The following is a 23,519-nucleotide window of genomic DNA, read 5'->3' as shown; positions in this document are numbered from 1 at the left end:
GCTTGCCAGATCATAGACCTGATCGTCCTTCTGTCGGATTCCGGGGTCGGATCGGCATTGGCTGGTGAGGTCGCGGCTAGGCTTTCGGGCCTGCTGTGTTCTCGCGCTCGCTGGGGTGGAGTCGACGCCAGGTTTATGTGGTAAGCGCGACTTGGCGAATTTGATGTCGTTACTGTTCGGGTTCTTTTGGCTTGTGATGAGAAAACGACGAAAAGGGATGTTCATTGTCCAACTCAGTTCTGATTCACAAAATTTTGGTTTGTTCTTTTCTCGTGAGACCATTCACTTGTTTTCCTGCTCGCATCTCTCTCCTCTCCGTTTCCTCTGTGTTTGTGTGTGAACGCGTGGGCGGCGTAAGTGGTTAAAATTTTGATTCCTTCTGTCCGCGATGAACTCATTTTGCTCCTTTTCCGAAAGATAAGGTGGTTTCAATTATGGAGTTGTGCATTGGGCAATAGGGTAGCAACTGGTTAGAATTTCACATAAAAATTGTCCGTACATGTTCTTTAATTTGAAGTTGAGATAATCTAGCAGCTGTTTAAGTTGAAGCTTGTGATCTGATGCGGTGCTTCAATTAAAGTCTTATGAATCTGACATGGGCCTTGAATCTTTGCATGTTGACTGGCCAAATTGTATGCCTAGTAGTGATGCTATCTGCTTTCGCGTCCTGATGCTTGTCCTTCCTGCCTGAAATTAGGGAATGGTTTGACCTTGGCTTTGCATGTGTCTGCCTTTTAAAGGAAACCGAGTCCATATGACTTTGTTGATGGTGTGATTTTAGGTACTGCCAGTCCAATTCGTGTTACTCCAAATTACTGTCCGCTTATATAATGCCACACAAGCAATGTGAATTCGCAGAGGCAGCTTCAACCATTACCTATATCTTGTTGCATCCATGGCGAGCTCATCTTTGTGAAGAGTAATAGTAGTGCATGGAATTCATTGTCTTGTGTCCATTTGTGTGTTGTTTCTTCTTCTGCAGCGTACCTATCGATCTATTCGCCGAACCAAGTTCCAACCGTGTCTCAGAACATGCAGTCCTATACCGAGGCAGTTGTAGAGAGGTGATCCTATAAAATCCTCTTGTAGATTCGGAAAGTCCTATTGCTTATTCTGATAATAAGTGACCGCCTTTTCTCTTTTTTTACAGCAGTTGCGAACCAGCATATGCTGATGTCAATTGGGACGAGTTGGGATTCAATCTTATCCCGGCCGATTATATGTACATGATGAAGTGCACCGATGGCGAGAGCTTTTCGCATGGATTTCTCGCTCGCTATTCCAAGCTCGAACTCGATCCTTCTGCTGCGATCCTCAACTACGGACAGGTCAGTGATCAGCAGCATTGAGTTGATCTCTTCTCTGAGATAGGAAAACAATGGGTAGAAGTGAAGACACAATTCCTGTGCTTCGGTTGAGTCACATGAACATCCATCGCGCCAAAACTAGTGTTTATCACTCTAATTGGGTTACATTTGCAGTGGGAGAGTTTACAGAAAAGAGTCACCTAATGAGCACGTTGTTAAGTGACATTGCTGTCGTTCAAACCATCGAATGATGATGTCTTGTTTGTAGGGATTGCTGGAAGGCCTAAAGGCACAACGGGCAAAAGATGGTCAGATCCTGCTCTTTCGGCCAGAAGAGCACGGCTTGCGCATGAAGATGGGGGCCGAAAGGCTTTGCATGCCATCACCATCCGTAGAGCAATTCGTTGACGCCTTGAAGCAGACTGTCCTAGCCAACCAGCATTGGGTATCAGCACTTTCTTCATGAACATGATGAGTTCAACAAGCAGAAAATCCAAAGCGTTAGACCTCAAGTGTTTCTCGATTACACTTGATACCGACATGTTCGATTTATACTGCAATCTGCAGGTTCCTCCTCCAGGAAAAGGATCATTGTATGTTAGACCTTTGATCATCGGAAGTGGACCTGTTTTGCGCATGGGGCCAGCGCCAGAATATACATTTCTGGTATATGCTTCACCGGTTGGTAATCTGCATAAGGTGGGCGACTGACAATCCGTTTCTTGTGAACAATGAGAATTCTTCGGATCTTTTTTTCTTTCGTTCTCAGGGTTGAAAAGATTTCGATAACGCATTGAATTATTTGTATCCAGGGTCAGATGTCCATGAAATTGGTCATCCAGGATAAATCCCATAGAGCTACTCCTGGAGGAACCGGGGGAATCAAATCCATCACAAACTACTCCCCTGTAAGCCATTGAACAGCAAAAATTTCCTCTAATCACATAATTTGAATGACTTGTGCTCTGCTTCTGCTCATGCGAATGCATCAGTTTCATACAGAGATCTACTCTTAGTGGCATTTCTATGTGGGTCACTACAAGTTTCTTCAACAGGTTTTCAAGCCCATAAGTGAAGCAAAGGCCGCAGGGTTCTCCGATATCCTGTTCCTGGATGCTGCAACAGGAAAATTCATCGAAGAGGCTTCTTCGTGCAATGTATTTACAGTCAAGGTATTTATTGCCTATATGGTATAAGTGGTAACCAAATTTTGCTTCCGGCTAAAAATGACAACTCCGCATTTGCGGTTTATCACAGGGTAATGTCATCTCTACACCGGCATTACAAGATACCATCTTGCCTGGAATCACAAGAAAGAGCATAATTGATATTGCTCTCAGCTTCAAATACCAGGTGTGTGGGACTAATAAACAATGAAATCTGATTACTTTGGCTACAAGACAACTTAGGGAAACAGATTCATTAATCCGACTAGATTTAGCCAGTTAGGACTAGAGATTCTTGTCCAGTTAAGAGGCTTTTCTCGTTTTAGGATACAGAAATATAATTGACACTCCTACATGGAACATTAAGCCCATAAGGAACACTATGAATCAATGATCGTTCGGAAAGGGTAAAGGAATTTCTCTTTCTGACTTACCAAACACTCGCGCAGTAGGAAACTCTCAGAAGAAGGCATGCTTCAACTCTCTTCATAGTCGTCTAAATTGCAACCTCGAGAATTTGTGCAGTAAAAAAGGTTTTCGATCAGGTGGAAGAATGTCTGCTCATGGTGGAGGATGTGATGGATGCTGATGAAGTATTCTGTACTGGAACAGCTGTGGGTGTCACTCCTGTTGCTAGTGTAACCTACCAGGGCAAAAGGTATAACAAGAATTGGTTTATTGATGTTCGCCTATGGAAAGAAAACCACATTTGCCATTCTCCTTCATCCTGGGTTGTTCGTCCAGTACCGACGGTTGCATTACTGCAGGTGCGAGTACAAAACTGGAGACGACACCGTGACCGAAAGGCTTCGCACAAAGCTTGCAGCAATTCAAACCGGTACAGCCGAAGACGACTTTGGGTGGACTTCAACACTTAACCAAGCTTAACATCTATTCTCTACTGCCTATGAAAAATGTAGAAATCAGCTAGCTGATATGTACTAGAGAAGCAACTCATAGTTCAGAGGCATCAGAGATATCTTCTCTGCTGTTTGCTTGCATTGACATGGGAAAGTTGAATAGTTCCTTTTTCTTATTTTTCTCGTCTTTACACAGAGACACAGTACGAGAGGATTTCGATAGCTGTTTCTTCCAAGACTGCGTGGCAGAACAAGTTATACTTGGAACAAATCTCTCATCCTATCCAAATCTTTCAGCATCTGTACTCCCCTTGCTTTTAAACTGCGGTTTTGGTTTTTTAGTGAATTTTAATGTAGATGTCAAGATCACTTTTTGTAAGATGAGAGAGTTCAACTTACGTTAATACCCTTACAAAAAAAAAAAACTTACGTTAATACTATTCACTCAAAATACAAAGTGAACAAATCTCTTTCTGTTGGATTTCACGCAACATGCGTTGGTTAAATAAAATATAGACGCAGCGGAAGCAAAAATAAAATTAACCATACATGTATCTCCAGAGTTGTTGTTCGCATGTCACAACTAAAAATCAGAAAAATAAAGGGAGTCAAACGGATTACCTCTCGTAGCATGCCTAAGACGACTTGATTTTGATATTTTTCAATTCGAGCCTTACAAATGTTGGACATTTAGTTCAGACACACCATCAATCGCACGTCAAATGGAAGAAAGAACTCGCGGGTACCCATTACTTTAATTATGCTAGCAATCTTGTGAACACAATTCTCGCTTATGGTACTTAGGTCGCGATACCAACAAAAGAGAGAAAACCCCTTTTGTCTCTCACTTTTTACGCATATTGCACACACTCAGAAATAAATTTTTGGCAACCGTCGCAGATCAGCAACTGCTGATCGGGCATCACATACATGATCAGCTACCGTTGCTAACCGTGATGCTGCACATGGTCAACAACGGTTGCTGACCATGTGCATGTGCACTTAATATATATATATGTGTATTAGAATAAAAGAGTACATAACCATATGTACGCATTTTGGGCCCATTAATATGTGTCTATTTTGGGCGTGTGTATGCATCGTATGCACACATGCTCATAAAAAATTAAATTAAATCTCATTTAATGTAATTTTAGCCCAACTCAGTTCGATTACCATGATTGCAAACATATTTGCAATATTGAGTCTCTCGTTCAACGTTATCTTGAATTGGTTTGTAGTGTATGAAATCCCTAAGTTTATCATTGTGCTAACATATTAGCACTCTCAAGAGAATTGATTGTCACTATCAACCTCTAAATTCTACATGCACTGATTGACATCTAACAATATGCGATGGTTACCCAAATAGTGCAAATGCTTTAAAAATATAATGAACCTGTCAACTTTGGCTATTATATAATTCAATCCTCTATCTTACTATGTCCCAATCAAGTGGAATTTTTGGTCAAGTCACCATTTTGATCATTTGCACGAATTTAATTGACATGCATTTTACACAAGACATAAACAGTCCAATCTCGGTGACAACCCCGATCGTGAATTTCAATGCAGTGTCTTGCTTGGATCGCATATGACATCATTATTGTACCTTGCATGTAATAAGGAGATAGATTCTATTTTGCGCACACGTGTAACTTCGTATGTAAATGAACTATGACCATAAAGTACAGAGACAGATTAATGAACCCGCAACATGCACACTTGTGAACCATAGCCATCCAACATACGAGTCGACACTGTACCTCAAGTTTAAGGATTATTTACTAGAGCATGAATGATTAGACTTGACCATGCTAAAAGCTTCTATGTTGCTAATCATTATATGCGTGTCTTGTTCACTGAAATTATCTAACTTGGGCATCACAATATCCAATGACTTATGACTCGTCATCTCCTCACGTATCCGTTAATTAATTGTGAATTTAAGAACACGCCGGTCTCAATAAGATCATTAATATCCACTCGATGATCCATCGACCAGGAATAGTTTAAAGATTCAGTCTAACCGTGAACTTAGCACACATATTTTTAATATCTCAAGAATAGGTTTAGTCACAACTGATTTTATGGAATCATTTATTTTTAAATAATCGGACAAATAAATGAATGCGTCTTTTCCATTGAATAATAAGATTGATAATACAACCGAGACCCCCAAACATGTAACTATTATATGATTGCCTTAGGGCTTAAATCCAATAATCTCCCTCTTGCACTAAGGCCAACTTGTTTGGTACCTCAAACTATTTTGTCAAAGTGTCTTTCAAAAGACGACTCAAGTAAGGCCCTAGTGAAGGGATCTACTACGTTTTTTAATGAGGCGATTTTTTGTAAGGCGATATCACCTCTCCCAACAATTTCTCTAATAAGATAGAAGCGTCTCTCAATATGCTTGGACTTCTGGTGAGACCTTAGTTCCTTAGCTTGAGCTATTGCCCCACCGTTGTCGCAAAACAATGTAATTAGTTGCTCAATGGAAGGAACTGCTTCAAGTTCAGAAATGAAATTCTTCATCCATGCAACTTCCTTCGTTGCTTCCGAAGTAGCTCCATACTCTACCTTAGTAGTAGAATCAGCAATTATGCTGGGTTTGAAACTCTTCTAATTAACTGCACCACCATTAAGTGTAAAGACATACCTAGATGTAGATTTATAATCATTAGAATCCGATTGAAAATAAGAATCAGTATAAGCTTCAACTTTAAACTCTTCTTCTACATATATAAATCTTTAGTCCTTCGCAAGTATTTAAGGATATTTTTTACCTCTATCCAGTGCTCTTCCCCTGGATTAGACTGATACCTGCTAGTACCGCTTACATAATGCGCAATATTAGATCTTATGAGTAAGGTATCTTCGCCATCCGCTTTCTTTTTTCAAGAATGTTGGGACACATCTCCTTGGAAAGACAGATTTTATGCCTAAAAAGGTACTAATCCTCTTTTAGAACATTGCATGTTAAAGCATGTTAATACTTTGTTTATGTACATAAACTATGAGAGGCCAATCAATTGTCTCAATCTATCTCTATAGATCTTGATATCTAAAATACAGGTTGCCTATCCTAAATATTTCATAGAGAATTTCTGTGAAAAGAACAATTTAATTAATGATATTGTCAATACATTTCTGATCAAATGTATATCATCGACGTAGAGAACTAGAAACACAATTGCGCTCCCACTAATCTTCTTGCATACACAAGTCACATCCGGATTTTTAATGAAGCCAAATGAATTGACTACCTCATCAAAATGGATGTTCTATGTTTGAGTCCATAATGTTGAGAAAAATTCCTAATAGATTTTGAAGGTAACAAAACAATAATATATATCTCTCGAATCGATAAATGTATCTAAGTATTTATCCGTAGCTGATACTTGAGAAAAGAAATATATATCAATGTTGCTTATGTTTAGACTATATGAGTAGAATGATACAACTATAGTCTAAAGGGGTAATTTCATGGTTGTTATCCTAAATATCGCATTTTGACCATGGCTTGACTTTTCAATCAAAGTTTAACCGGAAAGTCAACTTCAAATTAAACTTTTGTCTCTTCGAAACCAAAATGCAAATGACCTGTAAATGTAAAACTTACGCTAATTCAAATGCTAGATGACTCCTTTTTTTTTTTTTTTTGAAAAATAAAAACTGTCGCAATCAGAAATCTAAATTTCAAGTTTTTGACCTTAATGAGTCATCAACTAAAATCAAGTGTTAACAAACACACAAATCATCAATCAACAAAGTAAATGCACGAGTCACCCTAGAAATCAAGGAATATAATTTTCCTAACTAAATGAGTTCTAATGAAACGAAACTAAACTAAACTAAATCTAATACTAAAATCCAACAATCGATGGAATTAAACCCAATTCACAAGAAATCAGCCCAAGCTTAGTTAGCCTAGTCAAGCCCACTTACACTAATAACATTATAAGCCTTCTTACGTTGAACTATTGCAGGCGAATCCATTCTCTATTTATATCTAATTTTGAGCCCAATTTTGTTTCTCCTTGTCTTTTTTTATTAGCATTTCCGTTTCCACTCGATTTTCACCGTCTTCCTTCAATTTCTCGTCTTCCACAGAGCGAACCGAGAACTCCAACTTTTGCCGATTCACAATTTCAACTATTCACCGAATCAGTGCATCAACGCTCAGCCACGTTGTTCATCATATGATCACCAGGACTACAGTCCACCGGCCAATATCTCAACGACCAGAACCATAAATAACTAAACATGGCAGAAATGCACAGGATACGAGCACAAAATTGAAACGTGGTTAACGTGAACTTTACCGGAAGAACAGCATGCGTCTCAATAGTTTCAAACCGTTTTTCTCACCAGGAATCACAATTTGGCTCCATAGGAGTATGGGAAACGCGGAACAAAAGCATGAGAAAAATTCATGTTCAAGTTCGATAATCGTAGAACTTTCGCCTTATCTAAAGTTCTTTCCAGCTTGAAAACATCTCAACGCCCAATACCTTGTTCACCCTTGATACCACCAGCGATCTCTCCATATCAGCAAAGCACTCTTGACAGTGACATAGCACTCCTTATATTAGCTCACATGGTGCTGATTATGACATCATCTACATAGTGAATTGTGCATATATGACCTGGCATTACTCAAATTTACAAACATTAGTATTCTTTGATTATTTTGTCATTTTAAAATGACATAGGGGATTTTCCCAACAAAGGGTAGTTTGGATTGTTCCAATGCAAGCGTCTTGATAATCCAAAAAGCGGGTGTCTAATAGGGCAACTCGGGCAACAACTGGGAGGCCTTTTCTCTAATGGAAAGACAGGGCAAGACATATAGCAGCAAAGTGAAGCTGCATATAGCCTTGTTGGATCCACCGTCGGGGAATTCGGGGGGGACCTAAAGGGTGATGAACTGATCTTGCTGAGTTTTAGGTATATGATGTTGATAGAACTTAGAGGACTGAACATAGTCCTTAACTGCCCAAGCAGTATGCTTAATAAGATGTTTAACATATCATATAGGAGAAAAAGAAGATGGCTGAGCAAACAGGAAATATAGATTTACAAGTGGAAGATGAATTTCCGAGATCTCATTAATCTCATTGAGCTGTGAAACGTCATAAAGACTATCGGTCTGCCTTATAATAGCAGACTTTCTGATGCACAGGGTTCATATGATGGCAAGTGCAGACCATACTACCAGGAACAATCAGATTATGCATTCTTAACTTTCAGGAAATCACAACAGACTTGTGAGGAGAGAGGGAAGTGTCTAAAGATTCATGGAGAATTAATTCAATGCAAATCTGCAAACTTCACTCCTTATTCCAAACTGATTACAAGGTTGGCCTTATATAGGCGACACTAGAGGTATTACAGACATTTAGGCACACTTATGATACACACTCTTAGCAGACACAATAATTCAAGCACTTAGGGCATCATGCAGGACGCCTTATTTTGACATGAAGTGAAATAGTACAAGCTGCTGGCCAACGGCTGTTGTCCGACACATAAAGCAGCGCTAATAGCGAACGGTGCACAAGTCCTTTCGAGCTCTTCATCAGAGCTATCTTCTTCTTCACGCCTTTTCTCAAATCTTCTGGAACGCCAGAATTTCCGGATCTTGTTTCAGAAGAATCATCTCATCTTTTTTTATGGTTATGCACGCATTTATTCCTCCGTCCTCTTCGTCGTCGAGAAGAACAATCAATCTGAAATTCACTGACGTGTGGCTGACGAAAATAGGCCTTCCCCACCCGAAGTCAATCTCACGTAGCCCATACCTGCACCAGCTACTAAAGGCAATCACAAACTCTTCGCTATTTGTCGACACATTCTTTAGGAACTCGGCTTGAGAATTGACCACCATCGAGCATAACTCCCCCTTGTCTACGACTGTTGCATATTTCGTTTTGGCATCTGATATCATGTCGCAAATTACATGCACCAGTCCATTGAACTCCAACTTGCTTTTGCCGTCCGTGGGTTGACCGGACTGCGCAAACATCACGGCGGAGAAATTGCCAAAAGAATTCGCAGGCATTGCCACACTAGTTTTCTCGCGCAAGTTAGCTGTCATAGAAACCACGAAAGCCCTTTTTTCCCCATGTTTAATTCGATCAATATCAATGAGAGCCCTACTTATTAGTGCTGAAACAACCCCCACCCTTGAAGGCTGGGAACCGTTGGCCATCGAATCCTTCGCATCGTCCCTAGCTAGAGCTTTCAGCTTTAATATAGCATCACTGCTGAACTTGAACCTGCTCGTGACGAATTCCTCGTTGCCAGTAGGTGGTGGAGGCCGATACCGAACCACCGGCTCTTTCCCTGAGAATAGAGTGTACAGCTCAAAATTTGGGCACTCTACCGAGTCCATGTTACCCTGGAAAGCGGTAGCCCATGAATTAAAGAACATGGCAAAGGTGCACACGTCACCGATCTTGCGCGTAAAGCGCAGGCCAATCACCAATCCGCCGCACTTAAATGTATTCACTTGAATCACAACTAATGGATTGCCTTCCACGTTGGTGGGAAATTGCGACAAACGACCGAGCAAATCCATGTCGAGGTCTCCATGGAGAAGCTGATCAATCTGGGCGTCCACTTTGGCATGGACAAACTCGACTCCAAGGTCGTTACAGTCGATAAAACAACCATCATCCTCGACATATCTTCCTGCCATAGGATAGAAGAGTGTTAGCGTTTCAGAAAGCGACTTCTCCATCCGGTGAAGCTTCTGAAGAGTATCAACTCCTCGATTCTCAGCATTATCTCTATAGTAGAAGATAATGCCCACATAAAAGGGAACTTGAATCTCATCAATGGGAGATAGCTTCAGCTTTTGCCGGTGATGCGGCGTTGGAGCTGTCGGTTTCACCAACTTCTTCCATTGTACTTCCACCTTCATGCTTGGATTGCTTCTCAAGATATGCGTAGAAGTACAATGAATTCGAAGTAATTTCGTCGAACAAGTATGGTGAGTATGGTGGTGTACAACATATGTCCAGTGCAATGCTCGTTTTGCTCGTTTTATAGAGCGCTCCGAGACAATAATTAAATCTTGGGATTAATACGAATCCAAAGGCTGGATGTGATGGACCCTTCTTGTTGGTAGATGTACGATTTAATTCAAATAATGTGACAGATTAGCCATTCATTCGACATTGAATAATACATATTATAAAGGCTAATTTTCTTAGTAATGATGCTTTTCGTTAGTTGAAGATTCTTAACCAACGCTCCACTACAAACAACATGATATCAGTAATGCATACTGGCTAAATTATGTACAATTAATTATCACGTACAGCTAATCATGGACCTTTCGCTCCTACTGTTTTATTTTCCTAAGTAAACTATACCACATATATAATATGTGACGTCAATAAATATTATGAGCTCTTAAATTATATTTTTTTTCATAATAAGTGGGTTACTCGAATCTTTTGATTCCACAAACAACCTCGTCCTGTCCAAACACATTAAATTAAGTGTAAGGAAATGCAAATTAAGTGAAATTGAGTCTGTGTGGAATCTAAGCACGTTTTAGACAAAATCTAGGAATTTAAAAGGACTTGCCTTGAATAATAGTGTTTGGGTGACTGTGAGAGCAACAATATGTTGTGATCCATAAATTCTTAAAAGAGTGGATCTCCTAATAATTTTTAATTAATTGCTATTTATTTTTTGTGACCCAAAATGAACTTTTATCATAATAGTGACGTTATATAATCAATACTCAATTTAAAGTGATCAAACTCTAATCTCTCTCATGAATTACTATCCTTCCAAATTCTGCCATTGCCGACGACCCTCAAGCTAGGCAATTCTGGGCCACCTCCAAACACTCCATTGCACGGTACCTAAACTTTCCCGATACAAGTACTGTCACCTCGACAATGGTCTCCCAACTGTTGAGAAAACTTTCAAAGATATTTTGATATTAACAAAACCATCACTTATGAATTATGGTTTGATAGATGCATATGTTGATTACGGTCGGGTGGCATTGATCGATGATTCGACACTACCGTAAGTGCTAAGTGAAAGGACTCAAAAGATTAAACGGACCTTGGGAGTGAATAAGCCAACAAAGTGAACAGGGAGTTCATGAGGACTTGAAGGAACTAATAGGTGAACATATCTGTGAAAGTCTCATTCATATATGTATGCGGGATAATCGAGGGAATGTCGTGAAAAAGTTGTTTTATCCGGTGGATGATCGGGTAGATTCGCCAAAAGCTAACAGAAGCTGCTGGTTATATCAAACTAAGAAGATCGTCCATGGTCACGTGACGTCATAAATGAAGACCCATATATTCATTTGATCATTTATTATGTATCTAAAGAATTTGAGAGTTAATCACTTACCTGAAATTACCGATTTATTTGCTATGAGGATAATCGAGGACAAGGATTATTTCCTAATATAAGCGACTATATTTGTGAAAGCAACAAGATTACTCGAAGATTTGATTGCATAGAAAACCGGATCTCTGGTGATTTTGTTGCACTCCAAAATGGCTAAATTGATCTTCTTGAAAATCATCTAACAATCAACAGGAAGATCAATAACTATAAAGAAGGATCAACGCAAGCTGAAGTAGAAATACACGAATTGAAAACAAGACAAGAGCTATACATATTCCGTTTATTGTAACATTAGTTGTTGAGAGTTATAGAATGTTTTATAATCTATCTTGAGAATAATGCGAGTGTTGCAGCAATGCGTAAGATTGGTCGGGTGATCTACCAGCTTCGGGTAGAAGCACGGGCTAAGATTGTATCTACTCAAGGATTACTAGTGGAATCCAGTCTGTTGTTGGCTGTTAATATGAGAGAGTAGAAGTAGGCTTGATTTAAGCCAAACTAATGTAAATTTATGTGTATCTATCCCTATCTCTCTACACAGTATTTTAACCGTTTAATAGAAGCACCAGACTTGCTATTACCAACTTATTCTTGCGTTTATCAAATTGTTCTAGCATATATCAATTTGATTCTATAGTGGCAAACAATATAATATAGATGGGTGAATATGTGATTTTAAAAAATTTGACTAACTTTTGCGCAATTATAAACGTCAAGTTATATATGACCAGTGTAACATAATTGGGTTGATAGGAATCGATGATAATATCAAGTGCAGTTTGCTTCTATCAATCATTTATAAAAGTGACCAACAAGATAGCAAATGATGCACTCAGAGCTTTTATAGTTGTTCGGCTTGGTGTAACTCTAAGTCCATTCTCCGGACTAATACTCTACTGGCTGGATTTCACTAGTAATGTTATGAGTAGTTGCACTTATAAGTACCGCTTATACTCAAAGCACTTCTTTTCGAAGCTGGTTCCGATTATACCCAAGGGAATAGATCTCACTATCACACATCTAAGTACAAACTATAACACTAATACACTTCTCAAGAGATTACCATGTCACGATCCTTCTTTCCCATGTCGGGGGAAAAGAATAGGTTTAGAAGTAATCCCCCGAAGGTGAGTCGATGGCCCTCAATTAGACACGGGGCTCTCCCAAGCCCTTACCTCTCGCGACGTTGGTTTCATTTTGATTTTGATTATTCTCTAAACATTCCACGTGAAATAAGAGTCACCACTAGCCTCTAGGGTCCGCTAGAAACCAAACGAGACACTAGAGTTTGTCTCTCTTTCTACGCAATCAAAGATTAATTAGGTTCGGAGACTTTATTATGCAACCTAATTAGCGCTCTTTCAGTACCTTTAACTTGGTGGGATTGTCAATCTAACTGATGAAATGGTTTTTTTTTAACTTATGAATCCCAAAGGTCTTTTGAGTCGCCACATGTTCTCGCAATGTTCCGAAAGGGTTTATTATGATCCTAGGCTTGAACCAATTTAGAAAGAAAAAGAGCAAGCAATGTATTTAGAGTGGGGGAATTAGACACCAAATTACCGAAAGGCTCAGTAAATGTGTGCAATGAAAAGTTGACACTTGTCGGGCTAGGAATACTGCATCGCCTTTTCTAAACCTTCGGACATGAATCCCTATAAGCTTGATGCTGGAGACTAAGCCTAATTCTAGATCAATATGAGTCTAAACTATACTCATTTTGTTAGGGATGATGATGCTAATCAAGACTAAGCTATCCATTTATTAAAAGAGTAATGCTAAGTCTACCAGACGCTAGTTATATTATTAATTTCTATTTCTATTAACTAAACTAGCCTAATTGATTCCAAGTTAAGCCGATAAACCTAATGTTATCCCCCACCTTGGACCACCTTCTGGAATTCCCTTGGCCGCCGGTCTCCAATGCCAATCACATTAAATCATGCATTCACTTAATTCAAACAATAGCAAACCCACATAAATCAATCCGCAATCAATAATTTCGAATTTGATCCGGCCATTTGATATTGATCTTGCGATCCCATTACCCATCCACTAGTCATCTATGGATTGATTGATCAATGCTAAGTAATTATTAACCTCCACTTGCATATCACAAAGAGGTAAGCTAAGTCACTAGCACCTAATTAAACTCTAATTCCCATTCCTAATCTACCCGCCGAGGGGATCATGCATCGCCAATGAAAATTAAGAGCAATCAACATCAACATGGACATGCGTTGAGGCTAATTAGCTCTACTAATAATAACCGATCCTAAACTAAACATAGAACCCATAATCTAACCTTATATGAACACACAAACCATCAATGAATCAAGTAAATGCACGAATTACACTAAAAATTAGGAAATATAATTTCCATATCTATATGAATTCTAATGAAACGAAACTAAGCTAAATCTAATACTAAAAAATTGATCGTAACTAATATTTGAGGCCAAGTTTGATTAGAACAGTTCAGTCATAGACGTCCTAGCTTAGTTTTTCGGTGTAAGTGATGCAAAATGGTCTTAACAAATGAGCTAATGTGAATGGGCAAATGGGCTTCCGAATTGAATTTAATAGGGTTGTGTAATGGTCTTGGCTACACTTGGGCTTGGGCGCAAATGATGGGCGAATTGGACGAAGCCCTTCTTGGAGGTTAGGTAGATTGGAACAAGTCTGAATTGATCCCCTTCTAATTTGTTGATTTGTTTCTTAATTTTTTCTTCTTTTCTTCACTTTTACAAGAATGAAAATTTGAATTGTTGACTAAAATTCAGGTGTCAGCAATGCACTCGGAAAAACAAGAAATATATAAAATTTTCTTTGCTGATTCGATTGCTCGTTACTCTTGATCTCTTACTTTTGTAGCGTTTGTTAATCTTTTTTTACACTCCTCGGTATCTAAATCTTCTGGTTGGCCAATCTTCACGAGGATCAATATGCAAGAAATCCGTTGGATAAGTTTTAAGCGGATCAATTTAGCAACTAAAGTCAATCAATTTGAGTTTCTAGAGATTTGGTTGCCCATTCAATCAATTTTCCATTTACCAAAAATAGAGTATCTCTTGCTATGGAAATAAATATGTCTCATGTATGGTTGTCGATCCTATCAATATTTCACGCGTCATGAAGATCATCCACATAGTTAATTTGCTGTCATAAATGTCCGGATGAAAACCGTCATGGGATATTTTTATCAAGATTTTCCGGAGCACGTGAAAAACAGTTGTGCAGGTAATATAGGCACTCCACTTATACTTTCCGGTGATATTGTGCTGTACTTCATTTGGCAACTTGAGTATGATATTGATCTTGTAATCTTGTTATCTTGGTACCTCCAAGTTGTTGGGCTTAAAAAGCAGCCTAGAAAGGGAGTTGAATAGGTTGAGTGATATATAGTGGTATAAGTTTATAACCAAGCATACATTTACTTTTAGTCCAACGGCTTTAACGTAGGCTGGATTCACTCGTAATCGCCAGCGCGAGTTACAATTAACTTGTGTTTTTCCTTTCACACTATCGAGACACAAACACCTCATTTGTACTTGTATACTCTTTTCTTTTCTTTTTTGTCAAAACACTTGTATACTTGACTTTCAGCTATTATAGTGCTAAACCAAATACACGGAGCAATGCTGAGTACGATCAGAGACAGTTTCTACCTCGGATTATAATAGCAATATTCTATGTGTCCAACCCTCTTCATACTTTCATTGCTCCTTATATACAAAAGTCTTGAATTTATCCGTTAGAGGCCTTCAAGGATGAATAGCTAGTCATTTGAGATTTAGTAGAGACCTCGAACCGAATTAGCACTGCTCATGCGGTCACTTCCTCTGAAATTCGTAGGTTCCTAAGATGCGGGTTGTTGTGGCTCCAACTTAAGGCCCGATATGTGAGGGGGAGATTATTGGGGTTATCTTACATCGGTGGTAAGGTTATAAGTGTAAGAAAAAACTTCATCCTTTGAGTAAAGTTTTGGGAAGAGAGAGGTTCAAGACCATTCAACACTAATATCATAGCCCAAGTTATCGGCAAATCTAGACTCAATAGTCACACGAGATAGATACGGGTTATTGCTGTATCGATATAGACTCGATATGTGAGTGGGAGATTATTGGAATTGTTCCACATCGGTTGTGATAGGGGCTAGTGGTCCGTTTATAATTATAAAGGAAAACCTCTTCCTTTGAGCTAGCTTTTGGGATGAGAGAGGCCCAAGATCACCCAACATTGGTCTCGTAGCCTAGGTTACCAACAAGTTTGGATCTAATAATCACACAGCAAAGACCTTCCAACATTGGTATTAGAGCCCGGATTACAAATAAGTCCGGATACAACAATCACACGGGAGAGACACGAGTTGTGCTACTTTGACCCAAGACCTAGTGTGTGAGGGAGAGATCGTTATGGTTGTCTCACATCGGTTGCAGAGGTGGATGATGGTCAATTTATAAGTGTAAGGGGAAGTCTCATCTTTTGAGCTAGCTTTTAGGATAAGAGAGGTCCAAGATCACCCAACACCGGTATTAGAGCCATGTTGCCAACAAATCCGAACCCAACAGTCACACGAGAGATATCGGGTTGTTGCAACTCCGAGTGCATCAATGCATGATTAGAAAAAAAAAAAAAAAGTCTTGACACACTATTTAAATTATATAGTTAATGAATAAATGATTCTATTCCATGTTATAGCATTCGTGTATGGGTTGCACTTATTTTATAAACATAGTATAAATGTCATCTACCATATCATCCTAGTGCATCAATGCATGATCAGATAAAATCATATAGTCAAAGCATTTAAATTAAGACTTGTTTATCTTAAACAAGAAAAATTGAAAAAGAATTAATTGGCATTGCATTTTACATTGGTCTATGTCATCACCCATAGCTTTACAATATGTATGAATCATGTGATTGACCCTTATTGTTGGTAGATGTACAATTTTCTCGCTTGTAGTTCCCCTTCCTAAACATCAATTAGTTAGCGGCGGACCAATTCAAATAATGTGACAGATTAACTATTTAATCTACATTGAATGATACTCATTGCTGAAGGCTGATTGGCAGTTCATCCGGCTTTTTTGTAAGTTGAAGTTTCTTAATCAACGCTCCTATAAAAGTTGCATTAATTATGTGCTTTAACAAACTTGATGGCGGTCCCTCAATCATTAATGCATATTTACTAAAATAAGTACAATCAATTATCACATGCAACTAATCGTGCACCTTTCGGTCGTACTTGAATTTGAAATAAAAGTGTGTAACATGAAGGTGACTTGACAAAATTTATTTTTCGAGGGTCAATGAAAGGAAGAAGAATTATAATGTAACGGCCTTGGGCCCCACGCGCTTCCGCCGCGCCACTCTGCAAGATATTGTCCGCTTTGGACACACAATCCTCACGGTTTTGTTCCTCCGAGCGTCGCCCATACAACGCCCGGAAAACGCGTCTTAGCGGCACGGCGTCCCAGCTGTGCCCTCGCCGGCACCAGCGAGCGCCCGTTGCGGCCCCACATGCGATCGGAGATCGGCTCTGATACCAACCATAACGGCCTTGGGCCCCACGCACTTCCATTGCGCCACTCTGCAAGATATTGTCCGCTTTGGACACACGGTCCTCACGATTTTGTTCCTCCGAGCGTCGCCCATACAACGCCCGGAAAACGCGTCTTGCAAGTCTAAGGGCACCCAAGCCTTATAAAGGCTTCCCAAGACCTCCTCTTAGGCAATGTGGGACTAGAGGAGTTGTGACAAACTCCCCCCTCAAAGGCACGGCGTCCCGCCGTGCCCTCTAGCACTGGACGAGCGCCCGCCGTAGGCCCACACGCGGTCGAAGGTTGACTCGATACCAACCGTAACGGCCTTGGGCCCCACGCGCTTCCGCTGCGCCACTCTACAAGATATTGTCCGCTTTGGACACACAATCCTCACGGTGTGGGGCCCAAGGCCGTTACGGTTGGTATCAGAGCCGACCTTCGACCGTGTGTGGGCCCACAGCGGGCGCTCGCTAGTGCTAGAGGGCACGCCGGGGACGCCGTGCCTTTGAGGGGGGGAGTTTGTCACAACTCCTCTAGTCCCACATTGCCTAGGAGGAGGTCTTGGGAAGCCTTTATAAGGCTTGGGTGCCCTTAGACTTGCAAGACGCGTTTTCCGGGCGTTGTATGGGCGACGCTCGGAGGAACAAAACCGTGAGGACCGTGTGTCCAAAGCGGACAATATCTTGCAGAGTGGCGCAGCGGAAGCGCGTGGGGCCCAAGGCCGTTACATATAAGACCTCCGATCAATCCCGGAGAATATTCTCCATCTTTACCTACTTCTATTTTTTTTTCCTGGTTAAAGTCTAACACTTATTTATTATGTGATGCCAATAAACATTTTGAGCTCTTAATTTGTTTTTCATAACATATGAGTCACTCAAACCTTTTGATTCGACAGAATCCCAAAGAAAGTTGCATGCAAATCATCCCGTTCGTATACATTAAACTAAGTGTACGGAAAGGTAAATACAGTGAAATTGAAACTATATGAAATCAAAGTACATCGAAATCCATATATGGAATTTCATGTGATGAGATGGAAAATCACATGAAAATGAAAAGCGAATGAAATAAAAGGACAAAAAAACACCTCAAGTAACAATATTTGTATACGGTGTTCACTTTAGTGCCAAAATTTTTTGCCGGCACACTTAATGTCAAATCGAAGAAAAAGCGACCACTTAAGTGCCAATGGCTAGAGATTTCTACCAAAATAAATATGCGGCATTTTTGTTTAAAATAATTTAGTGACATGGCATTTTTAATTCAAACAATTTAGTGACATGGCTTTTTTAAATAGAAAATCAATTCCACGTGTGCAAAGAGAATGACGTAGCTCGATCGACATGGCTAGGATGCCTTAAACTTATAGAATTTAAATGATCATATTTTACAACCTATGGCACTTAAATGATCACTTTTAGAAAAACTCGGTACTCAAACGATCATAATTTACAATAATGGCACTGAAAGTCACTCCGTGAAATTAGCTAAACAATGTCGTTTGTGCTTTGCAAGTTGACTAGGATCTCCGGCGAGTCACATAGGATTAGTTAATTAATAAAAAATGGCCATGTATGATTTTTGATCAGGTTCATCAGAGTTGGTATTGAAATAATCGCTTTTAAAAAAAACTGGCACTTAAGTGATCCGAAAAAAAAAATTGGCACCAAAATGAGTATTGTACACAAATATTTCACTTGGAGTGACTTTTGGCCGAAATAGAAGGATAAAATCTCTGGAGGATTACCTTGGTTAAACATAAGAACAAATTATGTAAATAAAGAACGTGGGAGGAGTGGACGTTTATTATTTAGATTGTCATGCTAGTATTTTGCAGAAGCAAGAGACACGGAGAGGGAATCACGGAATCGTGATTTAAAAATACCTAGAACTTGCTGGAAATCGTGATTTAAAAATACCTAGAACTTGCTGGAAATGGATGTTACCTGTTGGCTGTGTCTGGGAGTCTTTAGGTTCAATTTAATTTCAATTTGAGCTTAATGAAATAAGGACGGGATGATACATGCATAAATGTCAATGTGATGGGAAATTAATTCGATTTCATCCCAATCCTTTGCGATTCCATTGTATCTTTTGTTCATCGATGCTTGATGCTGTAGAATGTAATCCAATGTGTGCTTAATGAAGTTGATTGGACTTGATTTAGTGTTTGATCAAATGCTTGATTATTTTTTCCGACTCCGAGTCCAAAGAGTATGTTGCATTGATTAGGGAATTTTACTTAGTAAATGACCTAACTAGGTAAAATCGTCAAATAATGAGATGCGGATACTTCCTAAACTTTAGTTTGATAGGCTGTGAGCTAAAATTGGACTTCATTTGCTAAGGCAAAGTGCCCCCCATTATCTTGGTGATAATCAGGGTTTAGGAGTCCGACTGATATGTTTTAGAAAACTTAAGATTCGAAGCCTTTAGAGTCAAAATCTCTAACTGTGGTAATCTGAGTAGATTTCGAGGACTTCAAGGACTATTCAACCATTTAAGGCTCGCAAATTTCTAGGTTTATTTTATGGGTAAAATGGACTTGTAAAGTGGCGGTTTTAAGGCAGGGTTATTTCCAGACTTGTTCCAACCAGGCGGGCTTATTCACTAATTTGGGAAATTTGTGGGCCTAATCTCAAAAATTTGTCAGATAGGGAAATAAAGTAGATTCCCTAAGCTTTAAAACCGTGGGTGGCCTATTAAAATTGAAGCACAATAGGCTATGCTAGGACAAATAAAAAATGGGCAAATTGAAGCTTGTTTTGGGTTTGAGTCCTTTCAATAAGGATCGGCGATGAACTTACTCAGACATAGATATAGACCTAGTTCCATGATTAAGGAAATTTTCTTTGAAATAGCAATCTTCAAGCTTAATCTAGACACCAAACTCAATTCAAATAATTGGGTAAGAATAAAATTGTCAAGTTGTTGCATTGGATTGACTTCAAGTTAAGCTCATGGAGAATCATGTCCAGCTAAAATCATAGCACTAGTCCTAATGACCAATAGCAGGTTGTGGAGTTAGATGAGCAAAGCATCAGTAAAAATCACCTATATACTATCTAGTGCTGGTAATTGTATGGCTAGAAAATTCATAATGAATACCCTTAATACAACGAGATATCTTGTGGATAGATCATCATCAATTGCAATTAGATATCAAACTCTCGAAGAAGGATGATCAGGAAACGCTGTTGATTATTTTATTGTTAGAGTGTCGCGTTTGAATGAATGACGGTAACTCGATAAGAATGCAAGAGAGTGTACATTTTCAAGTTATGCACAAAGCAACACAGGATAAAGAGACGCGGACACCCTATCAGTATTAGAGAACTCATGAAACAAAAAACTTCACTAATAACCTTAAAAACGGCAAAAGCAATTAAATCTTTTAAAATCAAGTTTGTTAATTTTATTAAATAATCGACTTCTTATGATAAGAAAGAAATTTTCATCGACACTGATTATAAATCAACCCCATGTGCAGCACACGATTATTAAATGCAACCACTAGATTTTGTCGCTTATTGGCTGGTGGAATCAATGCTGACGTGCCTGATAATGTGGTAGTTCCAAATGAAACAAAATTGTATGTCAGGAAAGCAGAATTTTTTAAGCACTAATCGACGACGTATAGGCAAGCACGAACGGGTACAAAAACCAGAGAATCAATTCAAGAGCACGATATGAACTTTTGATCAACTCCCTTTCTCCTATTCGACTTCGAAACTTGATGGAATCAGAAATGCTCTATGATTTGTCTCCAGTGGTAAGGCTTTACAAGGATGGCCGAGTGGAGAGACTTGAGGGCACGGAAATCGTCCCTCCGTCGCTCGATGAGAAGACCGGCGTCCAGTCGAAGGACGTCGTCATTTCATCGGACTCCGCGGTCTCGGCCAGACTTTACATCCCGAAAGCTGCAATCTGTTCTCTCCGAAAGCTGCCAATACTCGTGTACTATCACGGAGGAGGCTTCATAGTCCAAACTGCATGGTCGCCGGCTTACCACAACTATCTCAATGCCCTAGTCGCCGAGGCTAACGTCATTGCCGTCTCCATCAACTATAGAAAGGCGCCCGAGGCTCCTCTTCCAGCGGCTTATGATGATTCGTGGACTGCCCTCAAGTGGGTGGCCTCTCATTCTGCCGGAAACGGCCCTGAGGAGTGGCTGAATTCTCATGCCAATCTCAAGAAGGTGATCTCTCTAACTGGAATATGTATAATCGATACGGGTCCAAACTCAGTAATTTATACTAGCTTTGATGCCCGTTTGCTATAGCTGTGGTTGTGTTTTCGTTGTATCGCTTTATGACTATACTGTGAAGTAGTGTATCTTTTGCTTCGGACCATATTCGGTCTGGTCTCAGTTTGGGTCAAAAAAGAAGCTCACATCCATAATGTTCGGGTCGGGTATCAAGGATCCCGAACCAAACCGTCGACCCCGGTACAAACTAGTAACATATTTTTCCTATTGCGAATTGTTTATTAGGGGTTCCTCAAGCAAAGAGTATGCACAACAAACACAGCACTCTCTTCTCTTGTTAATTAATTTAACTATCTTCTTTCAAAAATAAATTCTTAGGTGTTTCTAGCCGGAGATAGTGCCGGCGCAAACATAATCAACAACATGGGCATCCGATTTGGAGAGGAAAAGCTCAGTGGAATTGAAGTTCCAGGTGTTATGATGGTGCATCCTTATTTCTGGGGAAACGAACCCTTGCCTTCGGAGACCACTGACCCCATGAAGAGGTCCTTCGCCGTAATGTTCTGGCACGCCGCAAGCCCGGCGACCACCGGGTGTGACGACCCGCTAATAAACCCAGCAATGGACCCAAGGCTCTCAGGTTTGAGTTGGAAAAAGGTCCTGGTTTGTGTTGCTGGAAAGGATATGTTAAGACACAGAGGGTGGTATTACAAGGAGATATTGAGTAAGAGTGGATGGAGTGGAGTTGTGGAAGAGATGGAATCACCAGGAGAGGATCATGATTTCCATTTGTTCAATCCTAACTGTGATAATGCTGTGAAGTTGATGAAGAGATTGGTCTGCTTCATGAATGAGGTCAAGTAGGGGCCGGACGTATTGCTCATAGTAACTTCTTTTGTGTGTGGGCGAATCCTTGTTACTCTCTCTCTCTCTCTCTCTCTCTCTCTCTCTCTCTCTCTCTCTCTCTCTCTCTCTCTCTCTCTTGTGCTTACATAATGAATCTTTCACGATTTTTAATCAGCTCGAAACATGATCTTTGTTTTCATATGGCATGCTCTATGGTCTTCTCCAATGTTTTAAATTCTACTAGCAATAATACATCCTGCGTTTAAACAGTAGGTAAGGCTGTCAAATAGGTTGGTCGGGTAAAAAATGAGAACTATTTAACCTATTTTGTCCATGTTCATACAATGTAAATATAATGACTCGTACCCGATTTGACCCGTATTCGACTTGACCCATAATATCAAAGCACATTAATATTTCACCCAATTCAGAAAAAATCCATGCCACTCATTTAACACATTTTAAGCTCTTCACACTAGCTTGAATATTACAAAAACTTCACATCAAACCTAAAAAACTAATTAACACAATTAAAAAATTGCCAATTTAAGAAAAAAAAAAGGTCAAAAACCTATAGATTGAAATACTTATTAAAAACTCTTAATAAGAACTCTTCTAACATTAGCTTATAAGAACTCTTCTAACATGCGACTGTGTGTTCTCAAAGCATGCAGGCGCACTGACATCTAGACCCGTGAAATCAAAAACTTCCGGACTTACGACAAAATTTAAGGCTCATTTTATATTAGAGAATATCAGTCTTTGGGGATTTATACGCTTAAGTACATTACAAGTGTCAAAACTTATGTATCACATTTACTTGAGTGCTAAAGTTTTCAAAACGATCACTTAAGTGTCAATTTTTTTTAAAAAAACGACCACTTCAATACCAAAACTTTCAAAACGCTCACTTCAGTGACAACTCCAGTGAGCCCCGTCAGCTCAAATATTAATAAAATAAAGTAAGGCTGACAGCTGGCTGGACGCGACCGCTAGGCAGCTTCATTTTCGCTCAGCAAGGCTCGGCCAATGCTACAGCGGTTGGAGAAGATCCGAGTAGAGCTCACAACCGAGAAAGGCCACGTCGTGTTGTGATTTACAGCGGAGCAGCAGCACGTGGCATTAGAAAGTAGCTGGCTCTTCAGGAAGAATGACGAATTAGGACTAGCTTCACGAGTTAGACAGGC

The 23,519-nt window shown here is 39.7% G+C and overlaps 3 protein-coding genes across 5 annotated transcripts; 2 read left to right on the top strand and 1 right to left on the bottom strand.

Annotated features, from left to right (window-relative positions):
• The first annotated feature begins 981 nt into the window (after nucleotides 1-981).
• LOC115746648 (branched-chain amino acid aminotransferase 2, chloroplastic-like) lies at nucleotides 982-3,406 on the top strand. Of its 3 annotated transcripts, none has more exons than XM_030682494.2 (9): nucleotides 982-1,064; nucleotides 1,151-1,328; nucleotides 1,576-1,752; nucleotides 1,875-2,006; nucleotides 2,120-2,215; nucleotides 2,363-2,479; nucleotides 2,565-2,660; nucleotides 3,019-3,131; nucleotides 3,241-3,406. In XM_030682494.2, the coding sequence occupies exons 1-9, from the start codon at nucleotides 1,033-1,035 to the stop codon at nucleotides 3,359-3,361; spliced, it is 1,062 nt and encodes a 353-aa protein (XP_030538354.1). In that variant the 5' UTR covers nucleotides 982-1,032; the 3' UTR covers nucleotides 3,362-3,406. The 3 variants fall into 3 exon arrangements, with proteins under 3 accessions (XP_030538354.1, XP_048134832.1, XP_048134831.1); XM_048278875.1 differs by having other exon boundaries at nucleotides 3,086-3,131; nucleotides 3,241-3,382; XM_048278874.1 differs by having other exon boundaries at nucleotides 984-1,064; nucleotides 1,154-1,328.
• Nucleotides 3,407-8,947: 5,541 nt separating this feature from the next.
• On the bottom strand, nucleotides 8,948-10,264 carry LOC115746610 (acetyl-CoA-benzylalcohol acetyltransferase-like). Its single transcript, XM_030682440.2, has one exon. It carries the CDS (start codon nucleotides 10,262-10,264, stop codon nucleotides 8,948-8,950), a length of 1,317 nt encoding a protein of 438 aa, XP_030538300.1.
• Nucleotides 10,265-20,982: 10,718 nt separating this feature from the next.
• Nucleotides 20,983-22,350, top strand: LOC115746611 (probable carboxylesterase 12). The gene is made up of 2 exons (XM_030682443.2): nucleotides 20,983-21,477; nucleotides 21,865-22,350. The coding sequence occupies exons 1-2, from the start codon at nucleotides 21,016-21,018 to the stop codon at nucleotides 22,348-22,350; spliced, it is 948 nt and encodes a 315-aa protein (XP_030538303.1). The 5' UTR covers nucleotides 20,983-21,015.
• The last annotated feature ends 1,169 nt before the right edge of the window (nucleotides 22,351-23,519 follow it).

Source organism: Rhodamnia argentea, chromosome 5 (genome assembly GCF_020921035.1).
Source record: "Rhodamnia argentea isolate NSW1041297 chromosome 5, ASM2092103v1, whole genome shotgun sequence".
NCBI lineage: Eukaryota > Viridiplantae > Streptophyta > Magnoliopsida > Myrtales > Myrtaceae > Rhodamnia > Rhodamnia argentea.
The sequence above is the reverse complement of the archived record's forward strand: the minus strand, read 5'-3'. Positions and strand labels throughout refer to the sequence as shown.

Excerpts from the sequence above, each read along its gene's own strand:
- LOC115746648 (XM_030682494.2), top strand. The coding sequence starts at position 1,033 with ATGCAGTCCTATACCGAGGCAGTTGTAGAGAG. Across the intron at positions 2,661-3,018 it reads CTCTCAGCTTCAAATACCAG|GTGGAAGAATGTCTGCTCAT; the intron begins GTGTGTGGGACT and ends GTTTTCGATCAG. Across the intron at positions 3,132-3,240 it reads GTAACCTACCAGGGCAAAAG|GTGCGAGTACAAAACTGGAG; the intron begins GTATAACAAGAA and ends GCATTACTGCAG.
- LOC115746610 (XM_030682440.2), bottom strand. The coding sequence starts at position 10,264 with ATGAAGGTGGAAGTACAATGGAAGAAGTTGGTGAAACCGACAGCTCCA.
- LOC115746611 (XM_030682443.2), top strand. The coding sequence starts at position 21,016 with ATGGAATCAGAAATGCTCTATGATTTGTCTCCAGTGGTAAGGCTTTAC. Across the intron at positions 21,478-21,864 it reads CTCATGCCAATCTCAAGAAG|GTGTTTCTAGCCGGAGATAG; the intron begins GTGATCTCTCTA and ends ATAAATTCTTAG.